Source organism: Dromaius novaehollandiae, chromosome 2 (genome assembly GCF_036370855.1).
Source record: "Dromaius novaehollandiae isolate bDroNov1 chromosome 2, bDroNov1.hap1, whole genome shotgun sequence".
NCBI classification, from domain to species: Eukaryota; Metazoa; Chordata; class Aves; order Casuariiformes; family Dromaiidae; genus Dromaius; species Dromaius novaehollandiae.
In genome coordinates, this window is record NC_088099.1 from 140,942,743 (window position 1) to 140,963,260 (window position 20,518).

General features: G+C 37.1%; 1 protein-coding gene across 1 annotated transcript in view; it reads left to right on the forward strand.

Annotated features, from left to right (window-relative positions):
- The window catches only part of ANGPT1 (angiopoietin 1), a 166,355-nt gene that overhangs the window by 119,565 nt on the left and 26,272 nt on the right, over nt 1–20,518 (forward strand). Inside the window, exon 7 of the mRNA XM_026119552.2 lies at nt 6,761–6,927. Coding sequence (XP_025975337.1) covers nt 6,761–6,927 — 167 coding nt within the window. The remainder of the gene's footprint in view (nt 1–6,760; nt 6,928–20,518) is intronic.

Genomic DNA, 20,518 nt, shown 5'->3' on the forward strand with positions numbered 1-20,518 from the left:
AAGATACCTCTGGCTTCCACACAAACATATTTTAAAGACTTTCCACCAAGTATTTGCTAATATTTCACAGAAATAATTCCAAATATTTAGCAGTATTTTACCACATTCTTTAACTTAAAATTACTTAACACACTTGTTCTTTGAAGACAGTTAAAGTCACGTCTATAGGCCACAACTTTATTGTAAATAAAAATACAGTGATTAATCCGATGTGATGGAAATGAAGAAGTATACTGACCTTTGTTAGAAATTATCTTCTTAAACAAAGTGCATTCCACATTCTCAGCTAAGGCAAAAAGGAGCTGATTATTCTTTATGGCTTCTGAGAAGACACTGCTGCTGTAAAACACTGAATTATTATCTGCTTTCTTCAGTGAATTGTCTGACAAGAGATGAACCCATAGGATATATTGACTGTGTCTGGTTTCAATTTTGTTTTGTCTATAAAAAGTCAAAGCTTCCTATGAACATTATCAGACAAAATAAATAAAGTAAGAGAGATAATTGTTTAATGAACTTGGAGTAACATGATTCAAGTAGAATACCCCCACAGATTTTGCCAAAGCTAATAAAACTCTTTTGCACCATACTTATTATTTTTGAATAAGTATCAACTTTGTAAATTCTTCAGGTCATATTTAAAACTAGTATTGAATTTAGTTTCTTTCTACTCATGATTATGTTAGTAGTTTTGACTGTTAATCACCGTACAATTGGAAATGAAGTGATGGAGAGCCTGGATGTTATCTTGTGTAAAACTTATAAAATATGATACAATTGTCTGTGTTTGCAATTGCTTTAATGCATTTAAAACAACAGAAAATTACTATTATTACTTTTTTTTAATATAGTGATTGAGGACTATGTCAGAATTTACAGAATTTATTGTATAGAAATAGGCATAAAGAATCAGAAAACTCCTTTGCTCTGTCCTAGTACATAAATGGGATTAAAACTGGCAATAAGTTTTTAGATTGTGTCATTTCTTTTCTCTGAAAATAAGTCATACTATCAGGCATGCGAGAAATCTAATAACAATTCTAAACCTAGTACAAAACATCACATAATTATTCCTTGATGAAGCATATGCTTTAGTAAGTGGCCCATACTCCTAAGTCTTCTTAACTAATTTATTTCAGATCAAGCTTTCCCCAAATACAATTTTAATGCATTTTTTCGGCACCAAAAATATTGTTCGGTTGGTGAACAATAAAATGAAACATGAAAAAAATCTATGTTAGGTCAGTGCAAAGATTCATGTAACCTGCCTGTGGCTGGTAGTTGATTCTTAAAAAGTTAGGATAAGGCAAGCATCTTTCCATACTATATTCTTCCAGCCTCCATAGAGTGATAATGAGGAAAATGTAGGAGAGGTCAGAAAACTTTTGGAACCTTATGTGACCTTTCTGACAACCACTGCCTTAGGATTTGAAAGCCTCTGATTTGCTAATCATCCTAAAACATTATGCAATTTTCAACGGAAAAGCAAAATGATTTTTTGGAATAAAATGCAGAAGTTTAAGGAATTAATTCCTCTACTTGGAAACAAATGTAGTGAATGAAATATGGAAAGCTAATGATAAAATAGTGTCTATTTAGTCATTTAAAACCTGAATCTGGATTGCTGCTTGCAACCCACTGGACTTCAGAAGGGCTTAAAAGTAGCTAACTGTAAATGCATCTATTCATGAAATACAGATTTTCCTTCTATATGTAGATGGATAGTTGAAGATGACTTGGATCACCTCATGCACTTCTTTTAGTTTAAGTATAAAACATCTTAACACAAAAAAAATCTAGAAGAATTTATTATAGGAATATAAATGCCAAAAATGATGAGTATGTTGACAGGGACAATATGTGATGGAAAACAAGCATATTTGAGGACAACTATGGGTTTGCAATAGGTGACTCCTAATTTTAATTCCTGGGATTTACCAGTATGCTCTTTGCCATTCCCAAGCCCAAACGTCTTGTCCATAGAAGAGGGCAACCATGGTCTTAGGAGAGGCTGCAGGCATCTGACTACTTGGGACTGACCCCTCATAGTTAAGGAGTGGGATAGACATAACTGTGCTGTAAAGTGAAATGCTTCCATTTCTTTAAACAATTACTGAATTGCTTCATGAACAGTACAATTAATGAGGTCTGCTTTGCAGTGGATTTTTGTCCTGTACCCCTGCACAAAAGTCCCATTCTCATTGCTAATAATCTCCCTAAATCCCTATTATTTTCTAATATTCTCTATGGCAATAATTTCAGTTCCCCTTTTACGTCCCTCAAATCTGTCCCAGATGTCTAAGGGCCATCAGAGGCAATGCATGCTGAGCATCTGCGCTTGGCTGGCCAGTCAGTGCGTGCTGCTCAGCCACTGCTGAGCTTCTGCTTCAGCCTCTCTCTCAGGGGCAGCTCTTTCCAGGCACCAGTTCTCCTGAAACTTTTGTGACCTCAATGTTTGGGAGAAGTCTATCCCATTGTCTAAAGTGTTTAAAAGGTATTGCATGAAAATAGCAGACAAATGGGCCTAAAATTGAACAAGCTTGTTTCTTTAACTTCTCTAGCTGGAAAAAATAATGATTTTGTGTCTGAAGATAAAATTCTGAAATGTACTTTGAAGGCTCAAGTTCTGGAAGGCCAATTAAAAGAGCCTGGCACAAAGTTAATTGGCATTTTTCAGTCCTTTCTGATAAAAATAGGTCATTTTCCTCTGCACATGAAAACTTACATATGTTGTCAAAGTAGTAGTACTCTTGTAGTGAGGACATTCTATGTAAAGTATACCCAAGGAAAGCCATGTCATTATTAAGCCAACTGAAGTATCTGGAAAAAACAAAAAGCATATAAGCATTTCTTCAGGTCTGAAACAGAGGCAGTAAACTGTAAACTGAATAAGTAAGTTGGGAAACAATTGAGTTTGGCTTAATGAAATGATACTTTGAGCAATTGTTCCCAACCCTGTACTTAACAGAAATGTACTGCTCCTGTCTGGTTTAGATCTAAGAAAGCTCAGAGTGCCTGAAACCTTGTTTGTTTTTCCAGCCATATTAGCTGTTTAAGAAAATACACCAGCTCCCCTCATGAACATTCCTTGCTTCAGAAGTTACTTTTTATATTCTATTTACTTCCTTAGTTTTGTTTCATAACAGCAAGGACTTTGATTAAAAATAAGCTGTCACTGAAGAACATACAAACTCAAAAACAATTTTTTTTTAATCAATCTGGCCAAGTCATACAATCTCAAAAGACTGTAAAATATATACTAATGAAAAAGGTGTTGCACTGAAAATGAAATTGGTTTCAAGAATTTCATTCTTCAATAAAACAAAAATATGACTCAGGTGAGATTCAGCAGTACAAATGAAATGTGAATCATCCTTTATCTCATCATTTCTAATCTGAGTTTCAGTAATGCTGTAGCTCTTTCTAAAACAATTCAGTTTTTCAAAATTAATGTGGTAGTTTTCCTCAAAACTTTTTTTATATTTCTTTCTATATTCCCTCTGTTCCCTTTTGTTGCAACTTCATTTCCTCTGGTCAGGAGATCAGACCACTTAGTGATAGATTTTCATCCTAGCATAATAGCACATGTGAAAACGGAGAAGGAGGTGTGAATGTGAAGAAGGAAAATGATTATCATTTTGGAATAATTATATATGGTGTCTGGAGTTTATATAGAACACATATGGGAACACATAATGTTAAAAAAGCCACATGTACTCCATCCTGAATAGCCTGTAATCTAAATAAGATAAGACAAATATAATTCAATAGAGCCACAGCGCAAAGGGGAGTCCCCTTTGCTTGCCAGCACTGGGAAAATGGGAGAAGGAATTTCCTGAAAATCTTTTAAAGAGAGAGACCTGGTGAGAATAATAGTAGATCTTCTGTGATCAAGAAACCGTACAGATAGCAAAGAAGTATGTTTTGGCTGGCACATAAACACCTATTCTCCAAAGATAAATCAACCTCTGGCTTCTGGTTATAGGGATAAACACTGTGTGTTGGGTGGTCACTGCAGGATATGCTTTGCCTTCCTCTGAGACACATGGCCATGACCACTGGTGACAGAGGATGTCAAAGGCAAACTGCTGGCTTTTCCAGTGCGGCACTTCCCAAGTGCCTAGAGCAGGAGTGGCTGCTCGGCCCATCTGCATGTAAGAGCCAGAAAGAGCCGAAAGAAAGAAGAAAAAAGCAACAAAGGGAAAGATAGAAAACTGTGAAAACTGCAGCGGAATATGTCAGCTGTAGGCAGGAACACGACTGTGCAGGCGAGGAGCAAGCTTTTGTGTTTTAAGAAGTCAAATATGTATGAAGCCAAACAGGCATGAGAACGCAGTCAAAGCTGAAGGTGAGAGAGATGAAAGCATTGCCACGGGAAGGCTTGGGGAGGAGGACGTCACGCTGGCAGGTTGACATAGGCAAGGCAAGATATCACCAATATTAGATACGACCAGTATAGGCCATAATGAAATAATGTGCCCATGAGTATCACTTGATGCTCTCTGAGTCAAAAGGTAGACATGCCTGCTTGAAACATAAACCAATGCACCTAGCAGAGCTGAGCACATCCTTTCTGCCTCCAGGATCAGTGAGCACCTAAGGCCTGCTCAGATCTGCTAATGTTGTAAGCACATGGCTCCTAATTAGAGCGCTTTCTACTGCTGACAAGTAATCCTCTTTGGGAAGAGCAGGCAATGCCTCCTTTAAATATTTTTAAGATCCACTTGTAAATGTTTAAGTTTCTAAAACCTTCAAATTAACTTTTCTTTAGCAGTCTGTAGGTGGGATATCTACGTATTGCCTGAGCAAAGACCTAGCCACACTGCAGCTGAGTGACACTGCATGGGCACATCCAGGGAGCCCGGATTTCATCCCCCCTTGCCCAGCCTGGTGAGGACCATGGCTGGGCAGCGCAATAGGGAATGGAGGAGAGAAAGGGCTGAAAGGGCTGTGCTTTCAGCGTTTCTGTCTCATGTTAGGAGAGGCGGCTGAAGCGTCGTACAGAGGACATTGATCCCTTGCCGATGTTGCAGCAAAAGCTCTAACAAACACATTCCCTATTAACAACTTCTAGTACCAAGAAAGTCTTTTCATATTCCCTGCTTTAACAAGGATATGCTTTCTGGAAATGCTCACATTTACTCCCAAAAATTATGCTGAATTGGTCAATAGCAGATCACATGGTTTAATTCATCATTTGAAACAAAGAGGAAATGCGATCTGTTAAATACTGTAGTGGGTAGTGCGAAGGGATCGTAGCTTCCTAGAATTAATAAGTAAAGAAAATATTTGATGTTGGATGCAATCTGGTCTATTCCCAAAGGAGAACTGCTTTAGTGCACCTTTCTGTTGCTCCTTTCTAATATCTGGCAGTCATAACTCAGTAATTGGGGGTGAATTTTTATCAAAGGAAAGAAAATTATGCAATCCTTTATTCAGTTTGATCAGGAAATTTTCATAAAGGTCTTTTACAAACAATCCTGGCACATCACTATAAGCAAAACAAAAGATTTTCACTTTCCATTTTTTCCAAGCTCAGAAAATATGGATAAGCATGAAATAATTGTATTGAAATGTTTCTTCACAAGCTGAAGTAAAGATTACAGGTTTAAATAGGCTTTGTTGTTTAATTGGAAAATAATGAAACTAAGAGTTCTCAAATATGAACTAATAGTTTACAATGAAAAGTAATTTAAATATATGGTAAATTAAATTTATTACATTTTAAAAAGTTTTAAATTTAATATAATAAAATAGTCACTAAAACTTAAACAAGATTAAAAACTGGAAGTTGCACAAAATTATAGGTCTTGGAATGCATTTGGAAAACTAATTATGCTTTTATTATTATTTTTCCATATTTGAAAATTATGTAGTTTAGTTAACTGGAAATAAGATCATCTGAATATATGAAATGTGAGAGAGTTAGTTACCTTAAAATTTAAACTATTGTTTATTTTTCATTCTTAGAAAATGAAGTTACAACACTCTCTCCTCTGCTTTGGATAGTCTATACCAGTATTCCTTCCTTACTCCTTAAGGTGAAGATTTCAAAGCAATGTGACACATATAGGTACCTTACCCCTACCTCATCAGGATGAGGAAAAAAAATGAGCTTTGTAGCAGCCAAACTATGAGCCTTAGTGCATCACAAATGAGGTAAATGAGTATTACAACTGAGAATCACTGACAGACAGTATCTTGCCCAGGAGGTCTTATTAGAAGAGGATTTTAAACCAAAAACCTCTCTCAGCTGTGGCAGATACTCAACAGGAGAGGAAATGACCTATTCCCTGTTAGATAGTAAAGCATGAACTATAGTCTGCAATTAACTGGAATTCAGTATATAATCTAGACTAATTTAATCCTTTTATAACCTTTTATGGCAGAATTATGTTCAGTTTCAGTGCTAAATAGGTTTAGCTTCATATGAAACATATTATGGTAGATGACTGTGTCCAGTAGTGCCATTAAAGGGTGTACATATGCAGCATCATACTATTAATATCTTGCAATTGGTAAGCAATTTTCAGCTGATAATCTCAACTACCCTTACAAATATCAGTTGACTTGCACAACAGTCAAACGTGGTAGGTATTGATAGACTTATTTTAGAGGTACCCAAGCTGAGTGAGGCACAGAAAGCTAAGTGACTAGCAGTAAGAATGTATAGGTAAAATGTAATGATGGTTTTATTACTGTATAAATATTCTATCAATTACGATAATTACATCTAGTTATTTTGCCAACTTTCTTCTAGGGTTTTGGTAGCCCATCAGGTGAACATTGGCTGGGGAATGAATTTATCTTTGCAATAACAAGTCAGAGACAATATTCTCTAAGAATTGAATTAATGGACTGGGAAGGAAACCGGGCATATTCACAGTATGACAGATTTCACATAGGAAATGAAAAGCAGAATTACAGGTAAGAATCTACTCAAATTCTTTTGACTATACTGAGTAGTAAATATTGTTCATTGTTTGCTTGTTAAATATGAGAAAGAATAATAGTATGATACTGATTTTTATCTAAAGTGAATAAAGAGGGTTAAAATAAAATAGAAAACTAATTTGTCCATGATGGAAGATTAGAAGGAAACTAACATATCTGAGAGTAAGGAATGATCTATTGATTTCACTCTCTGGTAGCACATATAAGAACATCTGAACACAAAATTGCTTGAGTAGGAAAACAAGTATGAATTTCTCATTAAGACTTGGAAGATTTCTGTCTGACGGACAGAATGATGCATCTTATTGTGAAGAAACAAAATGCATAATGAAATGACCAGGACTGGATACCCTTGATCCATCATCATCAACATGTCATTTATTATAGCTTGAAAAAGGCACATGAAGTTAAAACTTTTTCCTCTTATCCTTTTCTCCTAGATATTTTTAAAGCAAAGAAAGACAAAAATACAGAAACCTTAAAACCTGCTAACTTTTAAAAAAGCTTGGAGAAACAGGTGATATGGTTGATCTAAGTAGTTTAAATGTTTTTTTTCCCCCCTTTTTTAAATCATTGCTTCCTCTGAACAGACAATACAACCTTGGAGAAAGAAAATGACACAGAAAAAATCCGAAATTATTTATTACAGCACATCTATCTGGTAAAAGTTTGGGGATAAAAACAAATATACTATAAAACCAAACATTCAAGTTGTAGAATGTGAAACAGGGTTGGTATTCAGATTTTTAAAGTCTAGTAACTTGACTCCCAGAAATGCTGACCTCCCAGACTCCCCAGAGAAATGGAAGTGAGAGCGATTTGCTCTTTCTGCTGGCAGGACTCTATCCAGGTGGGACAGAAAACATTGCTCTTGTCCTCTTGGATTTGTCAGAGGACATTACTGTGTGCTGTAGAAGAGCAGAGGCTACACTGAGAAGTTACCTGTATGAACTGATCTCCTGCATAGTGTGAAAGACATCACACAGCACAGAAAGGTCAGCTCTGTAACTAGAGTTGTGTAATGCAAGACTCGGTGTTGTCAAAAAGGCTATATAACATAATCTCTGATGTTCTGAAAAGAAGCAGCATTGGGCCACGTTAAATTTCTTTCTGACAGAGTGGAAGTAAAAATACCAGTGCGCGTAGTATGTCGAGTAGAAATACTGGATGTGAACTACAGATCTGAGCTTCAGCACAGTTCAAGTGAAGTATCTAAAAAGTAGTAGGTAAAGTAGCTCAGTCAGAGGTGCATCACAGGCAGCTGCTTAAAAAAATATTTAAGCAGAATTGCAACTGATCTAATCACCTTCAACTTTATAATCATTGGTGAGAAATAGGAACTTGCAGGATATGATTCATCTGGCTTATTTTAGATGTTTTGGGGTCCTTCAGAATGAGATGTGTTCCATCAGCTTCTGATTTCTCCATTGATGGTAAAGGAAGTCTAGATGTAGACATTCATAGGTGAATGTGTACAGCATAGCTTGCGCTGTGAACCCTGAAGGTGCTCTTCTCAGACTCTCAGGTCCTCTGGAGAGCTTCGGCAGTAATGAAGGTGCACAGCCTGCTGTAGTCGGTTGTCATTGTCATGTGGGGTCCTGTCCACGACATGCAGTTTCTTGTGCTTCAGGAAGGTAGAGAGCCCATTCTGAGGAGCCCTTAGGCTAAGAGTAAAAATAAGCAAGTAAAGGGAAGTTCTCCAAAGAGAGGCTTGAAATTTTTATATGAATCATAAAAAACAAGTATAAAAGTGGATCGTTCTGTGGAGCTTTACAAATAACATTAGAAGAAGAAGACAAAGGTGTTTTAAAATATGAGGAAAAGGTCAAACGAATACTTTTGAGGTAAGGAAAAAAGGCAGAGCACAGAGTAACACATATCTTTAAAGATTATGACCAAAAGCAGAGAAGGTGCCGGGAGTATTACTCCTATGGTCAATTATTGTGGCTAAATTTGCTAACAAAAGTAATGTCATTATCACTCACATCTTTTCTGGATTGAATAGGGACAGCAAGTATTATTGAGGGGTCAGAAAGAGAGGTAAAAACATAAAATATTAAAGCTTATAAGGAAGGATTACTTCTTTTCAGGACTCATCTGGGTTCATTCATGGCAAAATAGTGAGAGAATTTCTTATTTTTTTTTTAGACTGCTAGACTGTATTTCTGATAAAATAGCAGAACAATCTCGAAATGCCTAAGAGATTTCAGTTAACCGTAAGTCCATGTGAAGTGCATGGAGTAAAGGAAGATGCAAGCAGTTCTGGGGAAAGGCTATGCTGTTTGTCCTATTGAGAGTCTGTGCTAGGGATTATGACCTGAGACTGCCTCTGATGCTTACTACTTACCAAGACCAGGACATGAACTTGAGAAATGACATGCAGTTGCCTGTATATTTAGTTGTTTGATCTTTTCATGACACAGTTTTAGCCTGATCCAGCTAGCTCTTTCCTGGGCAATTCCTGAACACAACTGGGGAATACTAGAGGGATCCAGGACTTTTCCTAATACAGACTGTGAACAAGTCTATGTTATTTTGTTGGGGAAGAAAGTCTAGCCATTCAGAAATGAACATACTTTCAAGACCAACAAGCAAGCCCTAGCGCAAGATATACCTTCTATGTCATATTTTGATATGTCCTTTGTTATCTGTAATAAACACTGTCTCAAAGAAGAGACCTTGCCTGTAAGGGACTTGGCATCAAATTTTCTTCTCTGCCTTGGCTGATGAAACAGGCACTTGACAATATCTTAAATAGGTTAGGTTTAATATGTTGATGGACAGCAAAGAAGCCCTGGAAAATCATCCCAAATGATTTCATTCAGGTCTCAAGGAAATCTATAGGAACAGGGAAATATTTAGGAAAGGAAAGTAAACATGCTTTCTTTAGAAGGAAGGGAGATCTTTTGGCAGTATAAATCGTATTTTCTGAACATGGAATCAATTGTGAAAACTGATCCATGAAAATTCTTCTTGCTGAACAAGAAAAACAGAAGGGTTCAACTTCGAAAGTGTAGAAATCTGAACAGAAATGGTGTTCAGGCCTCAAAAAGTAAAAAATTAGGTAAGAGGGCTGAATTCTGCTGTCTGTATTCAAGCCACATTTCCACAGATATCAGTATGGCTTTGCCTAGAGAATAAGGAAAGACTGAAATTTTGGTTCCTATCTTACTCAGTAGTCCAATTAAAGATCAGAATGTGCTTGGCTCAAGCTGTCCGTGTGGCCTCCTTAAGGTACAACTGAATTTCCTCTGTCCAGGGAATGGGGAATTAGCTCCATTCCCATTATTCTGGAATAAACAGAGGGAAGCTTGAAGAAGTGAAAAGGCTCTGTCCCTCCCTGTTGATCCTTGGAGTTTCAAATGAATTTCTCATTCATTTTTTTCCTGAAACATATCTGAATATTTAATGAAAACAAATGAGTAACAGGCTGACAGGTCTGGAAATAATGACGTGTAAGCCACATGCAAATCTAAATTGTTCTCCATGCTTGAGAAATGCTGTAGTGCCTAGTCCATACAGATGTATGTCCACAGACATTTTGCAAACAAAAATCACACTGGACTCTTTAAGAAGTTACTACAAGAATGCATCCTATGATGTAAAAGCTCTTTATTTTGCCTGCCAGCATCACTATCTGTGATAGAAACAACTCCAGAAGGCAGGCCAAATAAAAGCCTGATTACTGCGCCCTAAACAGCTGGCCACTCTTCACAGAATGCTGTTTTCTCTTTATCTGAGGATCCTGTCATTATGAATTCAAATGATGCCTCTAAAGTTGAAAAGTACAGTTCTCAACCTCATGCGCACAGCTCCTTTCCTTCACAGTTGTCAGGCATTTGCCATGTTTGCTCTCAATATGTCAAGCATGGAGCAGCATACCTTTTCAAAACTTCAGTTACTATTTATTTGAAATCATTCTGCCAAACAAATTAGATACTCTCTTATTTTGGAAGCTGTTAGGAATTTCTGCTAGTGATCCCCATTAAATGCTTCTTCTGCAACACTGCAGAAGCAAGTGACCGCAGTCTGGCTGTACTCTACATTAGTTTCAAATAATACAAGTTCACTGAGAAGTTGTAGAAATAATAACCAGTAAAGAGACAAGCTTCCAAGCAGGTCTGGGCAGTAGATCAAGGAGTTCTAAACTAGAGAAATGGTAATGAAATGAAAGGAAAAGCTATGAAACTGGAGCATCTTTCATTTATATTATGGAAGTACCTTGTACATTTGGAAGATGCTAAAAAAAAATATTAAGGTTCCAGGTCTAATGTTTGAATACAGTAAATTAAAAAAGGAATAAAAATATTACAAAGTGATAAAATGTGTCTGAGAAAATATGGAAAATGATTTTCATGCTGTTTTCCAAAATCCAGCCTCAACATTATGCAAAGTTCGCTTCACTCTGGATAACTACCAATTGGTGATTTCAGAAGGGTTCTGTTTTTTCTCTGGGCTGTTTGCATTCTCCTTACTACTTTTTATTAGCCTAAAGAATCTATGATTAAAAAGGGTAATGCTGAACACATGTATGTTTAAAATATACTTGTTTCTCTTTCAAAATGAGACAGCTCCAAAAGGGTTTCTGGGAATGCAAAATAAAATCTATTTATCCCAGATGATTCCAAAGAAGAAAGTTGAGATGAGAACGTGAGTACTTAAGCAGCAAATGCATGATGATGAATGATAACTGACACAGAATAATCAGTGTTGTACCTTACATGAAAGCTTCAATAACCTGAGAGTACCTGAAAGTGATCAATTTCTTTTTGTACATCATTCCACTTCTTATCTACACAAAATAATTAAAGACAGAGCTATCTGTAAATAGCATGAAAACTATCTCTGTCAGTCTCCTTGGAAGTCTTGCGCTGTTGCGAACAAAATGCCCATAGAGTAAGAACAGTCAGATCTTGCAAGCCTCCCTTTAGTGCAGTGTTTCGTAATTGAAGTATTACAACAGAGCTATGTTGGAAGAGGCCTGCAGAAGACAGATAGCCTATCCTTTTTTCCTAAACCAACTCTACCTAACCCCTTCTTGATATTTTGTTGATATTGCTTGCTATGCTGTTCTCAGGAGCTGTGCAGATAGGACACACAATACTGCTCTGAACTGTGTCCTCACACCCTCCAGAAATAACCAGAAAAAGTAACCATGTGTTGGCATTTCAGGGACCGCAATACATAAGCCAGCATCCTGCCTTAATGAAGGCAGATTTATACTGGTGCTGGATGTTGAACAGCAGCAATTTCAGCTTGCACACACATCTGTTTTTGCTACTTGTGATACAGGAGCAGCACTCCCAAGTAAAGCATAGGATGGAGAAAGGGGGAAGTAAAATTTTAAATTGCTAGAGCTATTTGTACCTCAGAACCCTTAGAGAGGCTGAAAATATCCTCACTTCCCTATGGTACTCTATTCCTGTGGTTAGCCATTCCTGTATTTAGAAAAGGTTTCCACTGACGCAATAACTCACTGTCTGGTGCTATCTGTAGAGGAATACAATAAAATGATTAGGCCATGCTGCTTAGGTGGGCAGCACTTTGGGATTGCTGTAGGTATACGTGAAAACTGAGGATGGACCGATAGCATCCTAACTTCTGCGAGCAAATCATGGACTTAAGGTGAAGGCTGACCTTTGATAGTTAAAATTATGGAGAACAGTATTTGTATAAGAAGCAGCATGTGAAAGAGATTAGGAAATCTCATGAGAAAGTGGAAGAGAGTGTTTGCTAACATTATTAGCAGAATAAGCAAGGAACAAGTTGACAAGAAAATATCAGATATGTAGAAGAGAATCAGATTGTACAGGTCCTCAGCAGCAAGAAGTTGACTGAATTTGTTGCCAGGAGGATGGTGAGCCATTGCAGTGGTTCAAATTAGGCGCTAACATGGTCTTGTGATTTACAAAAATCTCAGTAGCATAGTTTCTAGCTCTCCAAAGTACCATCTCTCCCTAGGCTTTGCTTTGGCAAAAAAGATCAATTGTTGAACATAAACTAACAGTTCTTAGACTTTATTGGAGCTGGTAGCAGGGCATTTTTAGCGGACCGAGTAGAGTATTGGATTTTGCATCTCTTGTTTGCTTAAGAGTTTGTATATTTAGTTTCAGCAATAGTATAACATTTGTCTGTTTTCTTAGGCAACCTAGGTAGGTAGGCTGGAGCCAGAGGCCTTGATGTAATGTTAATCTTTGATATTTTTTAAGGTGGAGCCTATTGATTTATTTAATCACCATTGTTGAACTAATGCTTGAATTTGTTACAAAAATTTCTCACTTTTCTTTCTGTAAGTGGAGAAAATAATATTTTTGTGCAGTATTTTAAATACAGCCAGTGAAAATGCTGTAATAGGTAAAAGCAAGTATTATTAATTGAGAGCGTGATTTTTATGGGGACCCCCAGCTTTATGTGTTTTTAATCTGAAAACATTTTCTACGGACTGTTGCTGTCTTACAAACAGAGTATAAACAGACTATTGTCACTCTCCTCCGTGTACTAAAATTTCGTTTCTAAATACTGATATGGGTCTTTGCTATTATCCAGGCTTTTCAGTGATGCATTTGCCATAAGTAACACATTTTGTTCTTGTGTCACTTAGCAGTTTTAGTAAAATAGGGTATCAGTCTGACTTGAAAGTCTTTCTGAGCCGTCTGTTCAGTTTCTTCTGTGTTGTTATTTGTATCACAGCCTTCAAAGGCACCATTCTTAGATGGGAAAGAGAAAGTACATTGGAGGACACATATGAAATCTGTAGCAAAGCAAGGAAATAAACACAGACCCCTTGAGACTCAGTCCTGTGTCCAGACCCCAGTAATCTTCTAACCAAATATGAAAACTACAGAATAACTCAAAAAATATACATGATGCACAAATTTGAACCCACAGTAATTCACTTTTCTTTGGAAGCTTGAAATTCAGTTTGCAAGTTTACTTCAGAGGAAATATCCATGCAAAATCCTATTAACAAGCAGAATGATATCTGTTCTATGCATATATTCCATGATTTGAAAATGTATTTATTATTTTTTCACAAAATAAAGGTATAAACTGGATAATATGGCACAAAGATTTAATGTCTCTATGTATGTACAAATATCTGGCTGAAATAAGTTTGTCTTATATAAGAACACTGTGAGTCCAATAATATTCCATGAAGTCTAAATACTGGAGGTGCAGTGATTCAATCTGATGCCCATTAACCAACAGTCTTTCTGGAACCAAGCCAACATGCTATATTATATCAGTGACTAAAGCTCACTGGCAGTCCATGCACTATCTCCAAGTGTAAGCAGAAATGAAATATAGCGTTTTCTTTGACTAACTGAAAGTTGATGCAAATATACTTGTGAGTTTATGAATAATAAAGTTGAACTTAATCCACATAAATCCCTATTTACATAATCCATCCACAGCTGATCATTTCCCACCTCTAACTTTATAAAGCTCATGTGTAGTTCACTATACAATAGCCTTGACTATGCTGAAGCAAGAGTATAAATAGGGAGATGTTTTCTTTTTCTGTGTTAAGGAGAAATGTAATGAGAACATGCACTTACTGAATACTCTAAAGGACTGATAGAGTAATGAAGGGGAAGTAAATAGTGAGAGAGAAGGATGGGAAAGGATGGAAGAAGGATGATGAGGATGACCCTTCCTGAGAGGATGAGGAGACTGCTCTTTTGGATGCCGGGTTAGGGAATAGGAAAGCACTTCCCCCCCCCCAATCATGTGCCTGTTTAGATGAGAACTGAGGCAGGGAGCAGGGGCAACTGCTGGCATCAAAGGATTTGTCACAAGTAGTCCCTTGGAGAAGTAAGTAAACTGGGTCACTTTAGCAAGTGACAGGTCCAGCAGATCCTTCATGAAGTGGTGCATCTTTTCATAACCAGCAACTCTACAAAAGTTAGTGGCTGTCTACCATTTCTGAATGAAAATATAAGATAGACTGCAACCATGAAGCCACAGCTTGGATCCTGATACAACAGGCATTTGATACCAAATATTTCTGTCCGTATATAGTAATGGATTTTCCAAGAATTACAGATTGTTATAAAACTACCAGTGAGGTCTTGTACTAACCTAATTCACTCAACCATGTGTCATTCAGATTTCAAAAAGGCATCGCTGACTTTTCTCTAGCTTATAACTTAGTTATCTTTAAAAGTGAGAAAATCCAAAATTTTAATTTGGAATTGTATTAAGTAATGTGGTGCCTTATAGGTATCATGCAAAAAATACTTCCATGCACAGAAGATGAATTATTTCTTCTTAAAATGTTAGACATATGCAGTTTTCCTCCTTTAGTATTATGTAATTTTAAACAATTCCATGCCGAATGAATTCTTCTATTAGTCTTTATGCCCTATTGATAAAGAGCATAGAACTAAGTGCTTACATACTAAATTAAAGTCTTATACTTTGAAGGACCCAACTCTCCTCACCTTTCCTCATCAATCAATCAAAATATTTTCTTTGTATTTTCAGTCTACATAAAAACATCCATCTTCCAGGAAAGTGAAATGTCAATCCATATATGTAAGATCAGCCTTGGAATAACAGAATTTATGACAGGATATATTAAAAAACACTTTTAGTCCCCCCTCCTCCACAACATTTCTTTTCATGCTTTCCTTTGGTCACAAATCACAATAGAACTTCTTAATGCAGCAACATCTAGGTACATGGGACAACCAGCAGAGGTGTCCCATAAACTCTGGGAAATTCTTTTCTTGAGACATTAGGAAAGTACCAGCATTGCTTTACGAGGTATATGCTGTTGGTTGTACAGCAATCTTGCTTTACTGAAATAAAATTCCTCATACTGGAGGCAATATGAATTATTCAGAAGAATGTAATAGTGAACTAATCATTTCTACGCGTTCACTCATCCATCTCTATAAGGAAAATATGACAGTCTGTTGTCTTTATTAGATCCTCCAAGCCACATTTAAACAGTTACTATCTTCAGTCCTGCTTTTCCCTTTCCACTTCTACCACAACTGATTACTTTACAGTTGCCTTCTCCAGGCTGATGTATTTTCTTCAACTAAAACTGAATAGTTCTTCTCCATACATTCATTTTTGTGTACCTGCAGAATTCACCTTTTGGGGATTTTGGTAGGCTATTGGCAAGAATCTTCCAAAACTTAAGTTTGATTGTTCTTTTATGTTTTTAGAGAATTTCCTTTCCCTCACTGTTTCAGGGCACTTCAAGCACAGAGCTGGAGAGAAGTTTGTTTTCCAATGTGTTTCACCAGAGCTATCTCTATGGGACATAGTGGGCATGTCATTATCTCCTCCTCCAGCCTCCTAGATTCATTTGTAAGAAAAGGAAAATATATGAGTAAGAACAAAAGCATCTTATTTTCTCCAAAAGCTTATCTACAATAAAATAAACATATTAATTCAAACCACTGATTACTTGAGGCAAGAAAAAACCCTGTTTCTTAACAATTTATTAGACTTGCACATTATCCTGGATTTAGTGATTTTCAGTACGTATTCACAAATCAAACATGGTTTCTTACAGGTAGGTGAGATAAAGAGTTGCAGTGCTAACATTTAAGCTCCTAGGCTCTAGGAACAGAGTGCAGGACTCTGACTGGGACATTTGTTTCTCTGTGCATGCCTGCGGGGAGAAGCTCCTGAGACTGGAAGCCAAATCAGGCAAGATGAGGAGCAGAGAGCTGCGTAGAGTTAACTACTAGGAAATTCTGAAAATAGAGAGGTATCCATTTATGTTCATTGACAGTTCACATCCCACAGCCTGAAGGTAGGAGACAATGTCCTCTCTTTTTAGGCAAGAAATGAAAGACCTCTCGTTAACACTTTCATTTGCCAGAGGGGATCCAGATGACAATTATTACTTCCCAAGAGGATGCAGCAATCTTTGCTGCCCAGGAACAGTTTCTTCTCCTTCCAGTGAAGCTCTGATACTGTGCAGGAAAGAATTATCTGCTCAGTGGATGAGTGGACACAGGGTTAGATTACAGCTTTTCAAGGGGGAGGGAAAGGGAATTCTATGAAAGTGTTCCCTGCTCCATGGATCACATCTGCATTCTGAATTAAATAGCTTTTGATTAAATGATACAAACATACTATGAAGCAGTGAGGACTTTCCCTGAACTCAGAAGGCTACGCTAATAACCGTGCTGCAGACTTACACTGCTACATGCCCTCTAAGGTTCAATGAGTCTTGAAACATTATTTTGCACAGTGGCACAATTTCAGTAGAACACATGCTGTTGGTTATGGCACGGTTGTGGGGGAAGCTTTGTGGTTTTAAACACTTCTCTGCCTGAGCAGATAAAACCACATCTCCTACATGATAGGTTACCACTCAGATCAGTAAGCTGTTGTCTGAAAAGCAGAGAGTAACAACCACTGGCAGCTCTACTGTTTCTTAGCTGATGAGCTTCTGAACAGAAATTGTTTTCGTAGACTTGTGTGTGAGAACAATATCATACAAAGCAAGAACAGTATGGTGAAATCTCCTCTGCGGGCTACTGTGCAGGCACACAAATCCAAGAGAACCCTGTAATGCATGTTACCTGTTATGGAAACTTCGTAGTGCACTAACTTGCTACATATTGTAGTTGGGGGGAATTTCACCATCTATTCCCCAGCTTTCAGAGACAGGCAGCGATATGGCAGCTGTGCATGAACTTGAACAGGAGTATGTTGGAAAAAGTTGTATAGGCTTTTCTAAGATAATGCCCATTATTTTCTCTTCTTGCATGTATAACAACTACTCTCATCTTGTTAGTTTTATCTTGATAATGAGTAACCTATAGTATTGTTTTTACAGAATGTTGCTCTTTTAAACCTCTCTTGCTTTATGCCACCCCCTCGTGTTTGTAATAAGACAATGTCAAAGTAGTATTTTAGTTTATAAAATCCTGGTGTGGACGGACTCGGCTATCCTCAGGGTAAGAGTTCTTGCTTTCCCCAGTAATAACACCAACAAGAGATATTCATTTCTTTAATTTGCTTCTGTCAAAGCGTTTAGCAAAGAGTTTACACCTAATGGTGTTTATATTAGTGTAGAAATTATTGCATTGTAGAAACGAGTAACATCTAATTTCTTTCTCTCAGCTGGGCTTTGACATGAAACAGTTCCTGAATAAAAGAATCTGGTGAAACTGAGACACTTCTGCATATTTGCAGCCCACTAGGAATTTTTTATACCAAAACTATGGCATGTAGGATGTCTAGAAACCTCTAAGATTAGATGGCATTTAAATTCAATCTAACTATTGTAGGGACATAAGTGCTGTTTGCTATTTGGCCCTATTTCTATAATAAACTAAATACCATAATAATGAATTTTAAATGTTACAATGGTTTTCTTTAACAGCAGTTTAGAATTCTCATTGTTACTTTTTCACTGTTTAGAATTAACTTAGCTCTTGTATAATGCCTTAGATATTGAAACTGTCTGCAACTTATATGGATCATTAGAATGCCCCAGTTAAGGTAGATTAGCATAGTGAAAAATTGTGTGCAAAGTGTAAGAGGTATATGCAAGGACATGTCAAAAGTTATAGATGGATATGGTATCACAATGTGAACGTTTAGTCTTCCATTGCTGTTTGCTAATCACTGATGCATTGATGATTTAATCTTACAAGATATTGAACATAATGAATCTTAGAGTTAAGGGCATAAACCTTACATGACTGTGAGAGACTAATTCAGAAGTAAAATGTAGAATGAGAAAAATATCTCAGTCAAATTCTGGGTTACAAAATAACTCTTTATTTGAATAGCTAGAAGTTTCTTTGATGCAGATTCCATGATTGTATCACTCTCCTTACTATTTTTCAGTACATTTTCAGGAATCAAATTCAGGTCCAGCTCAAAGTGTTTAACTTGGACATGATTCTTGTCATAACCTAGATCAAACCTGATGAAACTAACTCTTCCAAATGTCAAGCAGGGAATGTTGAAATGTGGGTACAGAGAATGAGACACATCTCTGATTTCTATTAGACAAACTATATCCTCCCCATGTGTGACCAAGCTTTCCATGCTTTGACCACTGAATGTTGACAAGATCATGAAGAATTTATTTAGCATCAGTGACAGAATCTCCAGAAAAAACAATATTTTTTGGAAAGTTTACTGAATAATCCACATTTTTCATCATTATCTAAATGTTCAAACTTAAATTCTCCAGTATGCAGAAGCAAAAAAGGGTAAGGGTTTGAGGTCCCCTCTATGTAGTTTCTAACAAAGAGATGTGCACTGTCTGTGCCCGCGTAGGCGCTGGTACTGTGCCCACACTCTGAGCTAGACAGAAGCTGGGTAGACCTGTTAATGTGGCACGAAGCCCAAGCTAATATATCCTGCCTGTGAGTAGGCTCAGTGTCGCGCATATTGTGACAGTACAGCTTCCAGCCAGGATGGAGTGTGGGCAGAATGAGCTCATGTCTGCTTAGAGACCCAACAGAGCAAGCTTTCATCTGCCTGCAAAAAAACATGTAGGAATTCTTAGAGTGACCCTTATTTAATCTAGTATGTTAGTGGTTAAAGTCTCTGAAGTCTGTTACCAACTGCCTAGCCAACCTACTCCAGCCTTTTTCCTTTTATCATTAGCAGCTCTACTGGCAAGTGTATCTAGAGCCTGATTCTGAGAACACTTTCTGCACTGATTCACTATATTTTCAGGATAATACCAGCAAAGCAGTGTGGTATTTTCTGTGAGTTCAATTCTTTCACAAGTCAACAAGCCAAGTGTACCAGTGAAGCTTGGAGAGAATTCGGGAAAGGGATCATCCCAGCTTTTCCCAGACTTGGTAGTTGCATCAGTCTCAAAGAGCATCAGTCCTAAAGAGGTTGTCATTGTTGTTGTTTCTAACAAATGGTAACATACTTGTGTTTGCTGTATCTCCCTCTGAATTAATGGTAATAAAAAGTGATATTATTCATTATTTGTTCCACAGAAGCAACACAGTTGCTGAGCTAGAGCACAAAGCAGAGCCGTACACACCATGCCTAAAGAGCTACTACAAATAACTTACACATAAGTTCAACACCTAAGTATTGTGTTATCTGATGCTATGTACTTTTTTGTTTGTTTGGTCGGCCAAGTTAAAATAAACCTTTATTATCATGGAAGAAGGAGGTACTCAATAACGTTGAAAGCCTAATTAGAAAGAAAAGACAAATGAGTGTCTGGTGCCATAAAGAATCCAGTCTTTGGTGGAAGAACAGATTGTTTCATCAGATACTAGTAGCTGATGTGTTTTCAATTTTATATCTGTGCATGAAGCTCACCACACTTGAGCCAAATACATGCTCACCATTTCTGTGCTTACTGTTATTTAGCATTATAATTTGATTGCACTAAAATAAGACCTTTTTATACCTATCTCAATGCCATTTGAACCAGAGAAATCATCATTCTGAATCACAGCTCCTGTGAGGTCATGACCTGGGTATTTTGAGGAAAAAAGCATGTAAGACATCGTGATCCTTGTTAGCCTGGTCAGTGTGGCACCAGCAAAGAACTTGGATCATAAATGGATGACAGTCAGTGAACCTTTCACTCATATATGAC